This window comes from Gorilla gorilla, chromosome 1 (assembly GCF_029281585.2).
Source record: "Gorilla gorilla gorilla isolate KB3781 chromosome 1, NHGRI_mGorGor1-v2.1_pri, whole genome shotgun sequence".
NCBI classification, from domain to species: Eukaryota; Metazoa; Chordata; class Mammalia; order Primates; family Hominidae; genus Gorilla; species Gorilla gorilla.
In genome coordinates, this window is record NC_073224.2 from 116,615,714 (window position 1) to 116,624,342 (window position 8,629).

At 52.7% G+C, this 8,629-nt stretch overlaps 1 protein-coding gene across 1 annotated transcript; it reads right to left on the reverse strand.

The window, feature by feature from the left end:
- Positions 1–5,404: 5,404 nt before the first annotated feature.
- On the reverse strand, positions 5,405–8,331 carry LOC115933183 (sodium/hydrogen exchanger 3-like). The gene is made up of 2 exons (XM_031006942.3): positions 7,755–8,331; positions 5,405–7,299 (listed from the first exon to the last, which is right to left on the reverse strand). The coding sequence occupies exons 1-2, from the start codon at positions 8,329–8,331 to the stop codon at positions 5,549–5,551; spliced, it is 2,328 nt and encodes a 775-aa protein (XP_030862802.2). The 3' UTR covers positions 5,405–5,548.
- Between the last annotated feature and the right edge of the window lie 298 nt (positions 8,332–8,629).

Here is an 8,629-nt window from a genome sequence, read left to right on the forward strand (position 1 = left end):
CCAACTGATAAGTTTACTTTTTTTCATCAGTTGGTTGACATTTATTGTACCAGTCTTTGTACATGAACATAAATATGCCTCAATCCAACCTGAGAAGTGCACAATTATCGTAACATAGCCACAGTAATCATACATAATTATTGCATTTAATTAATTTAAGATGATTTTATTGCTATTTTCTCAGAATATGGCCTTGCAAAACACAGCAGCTTCCACTATATTGAGCATAGTTTTGAGCAAATTAAATATCTGGAGAATACAAAACATTACCTTTATATCTAATATATCTTCATGTTAAGAGCTAGGAGGAGGATCTCTGGAGTTTCCCAGCAGCCATCTGAGAAACCCAGAGATACTGTATTCATAAATAACATCTCAGTAGTTTTACTATTTTGGATTTGAGGGTTAAATTTGGGGAATATGGTATCAAAAACAGTGTCACAGGTGGAGGCTGCAGATGTGAAGGGCCTGCTATCAATCAGGTGACCCTGGATGGACTACCCACTCCCTGTGTCAGTCCAGGATCCCAGCTGTAGTGGGTTCCTCTCTGCTACAGCACATGTTTTTAAAGGGCAAGAATCTGGGCTCCCAATAACTGACCTCTGTCTCCTCCATCCTAGCTTGTCATGGTAGACCTGAACCACCCTCCCATTGAATTTGGGCCCTTGTGGCTCATAGCCACAAGGCAAATTGGGAGCTCACATGTGAAAGGCAGAATTAAGTTAATACACCTTCTTCCAAAGTCTTAAGTTTGTTTGTAGCCCAGGTGCCCCTGTTTCCAGCAGGAGTATTAGCAGTACCAGGCAGCCACTCCCCAGAGTTTGTGTTTCTGAGCTTTCTCATCATCAGTTAATTGGAAATTTCAGGAACTGTCCCTGCCTTACAATGCCTGCTGTGATCTACAGGTCTTTTGGAGACAGACAGCAGGTGATGGGGCATGCCAAAGAGATAAAAATGTCTTCTGATAATCAGGGGTCAGCAGATGAGTATGAAAGCTAATTATCCCCACTACTCAGGGAATTTAGAGGCTTCCCCTTTTGTCTTTGTAGGAATAGCAGACTTTCTGACTGTAATGTCCAAAGTTCTTTACAAGTTGAAGTACAGAAGAGATCAGAAAATGTCTTACGCACATGAGAGTTGTTATCCAAAGATTTGTCATAGGAGCAGCGACTCTAGGTGTTCTCTATTCTATTTAGAAGAATTACATTAGATTTTGATTCCTCAGTGTGGCCAAGAAATAGAGCTACTTGCTGGCATCAAGAAAGACAACATGACTTCTGGAAACTATTTATTATGAAAAATGAATTTTCATTATGTAGCAAATTACACTGCAGAAGTATTACAAAGAATTCTCATAGACATGGTGTATTAAATCTCAAATCAATAATCATACATAGTCAATTAAAATATCTTTGTTGATATCTCTCAGAACCTGGGAAGTAATTTTCTGACTTTCAAATTTTTTAGTTTCTATTCAATGGCAGAAAATCTATATTGTGCCAAACCAGTCTGAAAATTAGTAGTTGATTATATGCTGGACACAGAAAAATTTTCTATAACCTGTTAAATGCAACACTCCATTCATCGCTTAATTCTCCCCAAATAGCATAAGGTAATTAAGGCTTTTGTAAACTTTTTTCTTTTTTTAGAACAGCCTACGGTGACAGAGGAGAATGGTTATATTGTTAATTAAAGCTCACTCATGTGGTAAACCTGACTCACATGGAAACTTAACTATTTTATCACAAAGATAAATGTTTATCATTTACATATGTATGTATTCATTTTTATACTTCTTGAAAGGATTTCTAGGAGTACAAAGTAAACTACTCTAAATCTCTTTTCTCCCGGATGGCAATATTGTTGTGGGTGAGAAACAATTTAGTCCAGGAGAGCTATATCTAATCCGGTAGGACACTGTGGAGAATACAAGTGTTAAATTTTTGCTAAAAAACTAATATATGGCTGGGAGTGGTGGCTCACGCCTGTAATCCCAACACTTCGGGAGGCCGAGGAGGGTGGATCACCTGAGGTCAGGAGTTCGAGACCAGCCTGGCCAACATGGTGAAATCCCATTTCTACTAAAAATACAAAAATTAGCCAGGCATGGTGGCAGGCGCCTGTAATCCCAGCTACTCAGGAGGCTGAGGCAGGAGAATCGCTGGAACCCGGGAGGCAGAGGCTGCAGTGAGCCAAGATGGCGCCATTGCACTCCAGCCTGAGGGACAAGAGCAAGACTTTGTCTCAAAAAAAAAAAGGCTAATATATGGAGATTGATTTATCATTTTATCAAAAAGGTAACCCAAATACTAATATGACTTTTTTGAGACCATCCATTTAACAAATTGGACTAAAAGACTCAAAAGTTCTTTTATGTTTTATGCCCAAACTAATTAACATTGAGTAAAGTTAGTCCAAAAATTATAAACATTTTATTGCTCATTTAAACTCATTATCTGCAGCTATTATAAGCTATAGCAAATGAAGTTTACTTCCCTCAGATATTCTACAATTATTGTATGCCCTTAAATTTGTATTTTAAAATTCAGTTTTATATTCTAGCAAAACTCTACAATTTGCCTTTTAGACAAAATTACTCTCTTTGCCTTGATAAGCAAAAACACATTAATTATATTGCATGCACTTTTTTTTTTTTTTTTGCCTTGAAATGTTTTTAATAGAATTGGTCTAGTAATCGTTCAGGATTTCGGTGATGGGCCCTCCCTGTCTGGACACTGCCAACCCACAGCTGGAGGGGCACTTAAGGCACGTCATTTTATGATTAGAATTACACAAAGTTTGATTAATATTATAGCTGCAAAATTAACATACACAATTTTCACTCATAATTTAAAATATTTTGATGAAATTCTTTGCTTTCACAATAGCAGATCAATGGTACACAGTATATTGAACTCTGTAACAAAATTATTTTTGAGAAAATACAGAAGTGAGAAATAGTGATTTCCTCAATTTGTTTATAGTCTATCACAAAGTAGGCCAAAGTTCAGTATTAAATAGATATCCTAATAAAAGTTTTTACAAGTTTTCCTAAGGAAATACATTCATAAGACTGTTTACCTTCTGTTTGACAGCAGTGACAGGAACGTGGGGATCCCCACTCATGACGAGTCCCTAGCACTCAGCCCCTGGCACCCACAGCCCGGGCGCGCTCCATCACCTGGTAGCGAGCAGCCTGGGCTGCTGTGAGTGAGGTGTTCTCACTGGAACTCTGGTTCCATGTTTGTGTTTAGCCTGTGCAATTCTCGTAAACACAGAACACCTGCCTGCCCACCCCCGGTGCTGAAGACTGACCAGTCAAGGAGGCATTGGTGAGAGTGTTGTGTTCACCATGTGGAGATCAGGCGGCGATTACCGCATCTTCTTTGCTGACTTTGGTAACCGGGTGTCCAGGGAGGAGCGATCGGGAGTGGCCAAGCAGTTGCCTGGACTCAGCTTCTGACTCTGCAGCCGGGAGTCAGATGCAGGCCCAAGGGTCCAGGGGAGTTGTTCAGCGCCTGGAATCGCCATGCACTGCGCTGTGGGCCGCACGACACTCCTGCTCTGTTCTCCCAGGCACAGACAGGCACTTGGAAGGCAGCTTTGCTCCTCTGGCCACCCGGAAACCTCCCAGCAGTTCAGATGGGACAAACTGGGGGCCTGTCAGAACAGCCACTTGTGCCAGGAAGGCCAGGCCCCGGCCTGCTCCGATGAACGTCAGGACGGTGGCTGCAGCAGAGAACCAGGGCTGGCCTTGGATCTGTCCAGTAGGGTCACTGACTGGGCAGGGCTTGCTGCATAGAGGATGGCTGCATTTTGTGCTCAGAGTTGGTTGAAATGGCTACGAAGTGTGGAGAATGACCACTGAATCCCAAAAAGTCACTGCGCTTGATCTGATCCAAGTAACAGTGACTGCAGTTAGGGTCGAGAGCTTCTCCAAAGCAGCGGTCATGGAGGCTTTTGTGTGGCTGACGCTTCCCTTTTTCACAACAGTAAAAAGCTATCAATGGGAAATTGTGGACTTTTCCCACCAGGGACTCAATGGGGACTCAATGTGCAATATTCAGTCAACATAAAACTCTTTTAAGAACTCCTCCTGACTGGTGACTGTCAACACTTGATCTGAAACGTGAATAGTTTAATTTTCCTGAGCAAGGAGCTGCGAGTCTAGCTTTAGAAAAGCCCCTAGGAGTGTCCACCTCCACCACGCCGGCAGGTTTCAGGTGGGTTGGACCCTGTGGGACTTGCCGTCTGAGGGATGGATGGACTCCGAGCACCCTCCCCGGCTCAGCACCCGCGGCCTCTGCCCACTCAATGGCCTGTGCCTCCCAGAGCTTGGGCTGGATGGTCTCCCTGCAGAGGACCAGGAGCTCTGTCCAAGGCCTCACCCTGGGACGCTGGAAGGAGTGGGAAGGGTCAGGGGTCCGGGGTCTAGGACAGGCCCAGGGGTCTCAGCAGGTTCTCCTTGAAGGGCCTGAGCCTGGTAGGGGGGGCGGTGCCCTGGGCCCCTCCATGCCCCCTGGTTTGTTAAGGGGGACAGAGCAGCTGCTGGGCCCCACCATCCACTTAAGGACTGGCTGTGATTCTTGGCAAGCTCCGCCCGCCAGGCCATCTCTCACCCAGCCAGGGCACCCCGGGCGACCTCCGCGCCAGGTGCGACAACTCAGGCCGGAGACCTCGTCTGTGGGGACGGGCCGTGTCCGGGGCCGCCACCCTGAGACCGGGCGCGGGCAGGACGGAACCTGGGGGGGGAAACGGGGCAGGTACTGGCTTTAGGAGTCTAAATCCCCAAACGCTGAGCAGACGGAAGACGTTCCTGCCACTTTACCTGCAGTTCAAAGACCTGGCGAGGGCCTGGAAACGGCGCTCGGCCCGGGCCGCTTGCGGGCGCTGGGCCTGCAGCCGCTGCAGGTCGGGCCCTGAGTCCTGGCGCTCGGGAGGTCCCTGAGTCGGTCCCCGAGTCAGTCCCCGGGCGCGGGGCTCGGGATGGGGGGGCCCGGAACCTTGGGCTGGTTTCACGCAAATCCGTTTGGGGCGAGCCTCGGTTTCCCGGCAGCGGTGGGAAAGGGCGCCAGCGGCCAGCCAAGGCGCGCGGACCCTTCCCGCTGGCGGCGTCACAGCGGCGTCTCCTCCTGCTCCAGCGCGTGCGGCGGTGCGTGGCACGAGAGCGGCAGCGACGCCAGCTTCAGCAGCGCGGGGCGGCGGCGCGCGCGAGGCCGCTGGAACGAGCGCCGGCTATGCACGCGGCGCGCCGCCGCCGAACGCCCGTGCGCACTCGGCAGCACTCGGCAGCCCCCGGCGCTCCGGCCCCGCCCCCGGTGCAGGCCCCGCCCCCGGCTCGCCCTCGGGCGGCTCTGCGGGCGCAGGCGCGGCACTCTCGGAGTTCTGTGCAGGCGCTGGCGTGGGTGAGGCGGGGCTCGGGGCTCGCGATCGCTGTAGCCGCGCGGGGATCTGGGGTTTCTCTGGGACAGCGGCGGCAGCGGCGGCGGCGGTGGGCGGACCGTGGCGCGGGGACGAGCGTCCGGTTAGCGGCGTGTCGGAGCCGGCGTCACATGTGTGTGGACTCGGGGAGGGCGGCGGGGGGCCGCTCCTCGGGGCCGTCTGCCTGCAGGAAGGAGTCCACGGACTTGCTGCTGAGGCGGAAGGGCATCAGGCGGCGGAAGGTGCCGGGAGAGTAGGAAATCTGCGTGCGGGCCGTCTGCGAGGGGACCACCGTCTCCCCGGGAGACAGCCAGGGCGGTAGCCTGGCCAGGAGGCTGCGGTCCAGGGCCTCGTCCGGAGAAAACACAGGGTTGTCAATTCCTGCAGGGGAGTCGGACGCTGTGTCATTGGTGACACTGGCCAGGAACTCGATTCCCCCACTCATCTCCTCATCATAGTTGGGGGGCTCCTCGGTGTCTGAAAGTTCCAAGTCTTTCTCCTTGATGGTGAAATTCTGCACAGGGCTCTCCATGGGCAGCTTCCCATTGGGGATGCTGCTGTTTCTCCGCTTCTGGGCACGCTCCCGCTTATACAGCTTGGCCGCCTTCTTGTTCTGGTTGAGCCCCAGCTTGGTCGACTTGAAGGACTCCAGGCGCTTCCGCATGGTCCTGTGGAAGATTTCCCCGTCCTGTTTCTCGTCCTCCGTGGGCGTGAGCTCGTGTCGGCTGTACAGATGCTTGTACTCCTGCCGTGGCTTGTACAGGTACTGCTGCAGCGTGTGGTGCGTGACCATGTCCTCCGCGTCCCGGATGCCCCGCCGTCGCTGCTCCAGCGACTGCATGTCCAGGCAGACAGCGCTGACATTTTCTCTCAGGAGGTAGGAGACAGAGGCCTCCACGGTGGACGATCGTGGCGTGAAGTCCACGTTGACCACGTTGTCGGTGCTGGGGGAGCGGATGAAGGCCAGGGACCCACGGCGCTCTCCCTCAGCCACGTAGCTGATGGCATCCTTCAGGTTCAGCTCGTGGACGACATTCAGGATCCGGTCTCGAGACTTCTGGGCCGACCGTCTCATGAGGACCCTGCTGAGGAACTTCCTGTCGAAGTGGGACCACTTGTCTCTGAGATAATTGTGTCCGATCTGTCCGGATATGTCCTCGATGGCCGAGAGGATGTGGTCGAAAGCGCGGCCGTGCAGCTTCTCGTTGAGCCGAGGTTCCCGGTGCTCACTCCTCTTCACCTTCAGCCACTGCACCAGGGGCTTGATGGTCAGGCCCTGGAAGATGACGGTGAAGAACACTACGATGATGGTGGTGCTGACGAACAGGTTCTTCTCCTTGACCTTGTCTCCGTCCAGAAGCACCACCAGGGCAAAGGCCACGGCCCCTCGCAGGCCCCCGTAGGACAGGACCACCTGGTCAATGGGCTCCAGCTGCACCATGCGGTAGCGGTTCAGAAGCCAGGTCTGCAGGACCACACCGATGGCCCGGTACACGGAGATGAAGACCAGCGTCAGGAGCACGAAGGCCGTGTTCCAGGTCCAGATGAACGGGTTCACGGCCGAGATACCCAGGAACATGAAGATGATGGTCTCGGCGCTGCTGGCCAGCATCTTCATGGTGTAGCGCACGGTGGTGGCCGACTGCTCCGAGATGTTGGCCTTCACGTACTTCTGACAGCAGATGCCACAGAAGGTGATGGCGAGGATGGCCGACAGCGACAGCATCTCGGACGTCAGGTAGGACAGGTAGGAGATGATGAACACGAAGCCGGGCTCGATGATACGCACATGCTTGGTGAAGCGCGTCACCAGCGACAGCAGGAAGGCGAAGACCACCCCCACCAGCGTGCCCCCCAGGCTCACCACGAAGAAGGACACTGGGTAGAGGACGCCCTTTGTGGCCGTGCTGGCCTTCCGGGCCCTTCCTTGCCAGGGGCCGCCTGGTGACCCCGCGGAAGTGCCGGGAGCCCGGGAAACGGGGGTGGATTCCTCACTCTCTTGGAGATCGGGCCTGGTCTCAGCACCAGCCTTGGTTCAGCAAGTGGGGAGGACCCTCCCGTGCCCCTGGGAGCCTGGCCCCAGGCCCTATCCAGCCGTCTGTCTCAGGAAGACCTGGCTGCCCTCATCCCTGTTCTGGGAAACACCCAGGAACCCCCAGGACCATGTCAAATCGTGTGTGAATCGCTCTGCAAGGGGACGTGACGTGGAAAGAAGGGCCCAGTGTAGCAGCTTTGAGTGCAAAGCTTTTTTCTGCATGGGCTGCAGGCCAGAGAAGACAGTTGGCCCCAGAGGAGACATGGCCGCCCACTCCCCCTGACCCACGGCTACACACCTATGTCCTTCACGCAGTCCACGCCGGTCACATTGTCACCTCCCAGCGCCACGAAAGATTCAAACACATTGTACAGAACCACGGTGACTGCGTCGTTCAGCAGCGACTCCCCAAAGACGATGAAGAACAGGACCTCGTTGACATGGACCTCCTCAAACACGGCCAGGACGGCCACCGGGTCCACAGCAGCAATGAGGCTGCCAAACAGGAGGAAGTCCAGCAGCCCAATCTGCAGGTCGCCGATCTTGGCCAAGCTGGCCACGAGGATCCAGAGCGCGATGACGTAGGGATCCTGCACGTGGGCCCACTCGAAGGTGACCACCTGGAAGCCCACGCTCTCGCCGTGCGCGCCGTCGGGCTCCACCTCGACGCCCGCGGCCCGCGCCAGCCCGCCCAGCGCCAGCGCCAGCAGCAGCCCCCGCAGCAGCCCCCGGTCGGAGTCCCCACATTGCCGCCTGCTCAGCGCAGGGCTGGGACGCGCATGTCGCGGGGGGTCCCGGCTGGGCTGGGCCGACGCGCGGGGCTGGGACCCGACGAGGACCCGGCGCGCTCCGGTGCCGGTACCGGCTACCTGCATGCACTTTTCTAAATACTCAAACTGACTTAATTTCTTAAAGTAGTATAAAAGGACATGTGCATTAATCAGAACTAAGGGTACTTTTACATACTGTTCATTCTCCTACTTGATAGCCACTCTATAATGTGTAAAAATATGCGGCAAGGATATGTTAAAAATTTTACGAGACTTATCCAAAGATTTTTCACTAATTATCTCAAAGAAATATTAGCCAAGTTCATAAAGCTAACTGGTATGTTAAAATTCATTTTAAACTGACACACTGCAGAGAATTTATACTAAAATATAAAAATTTACA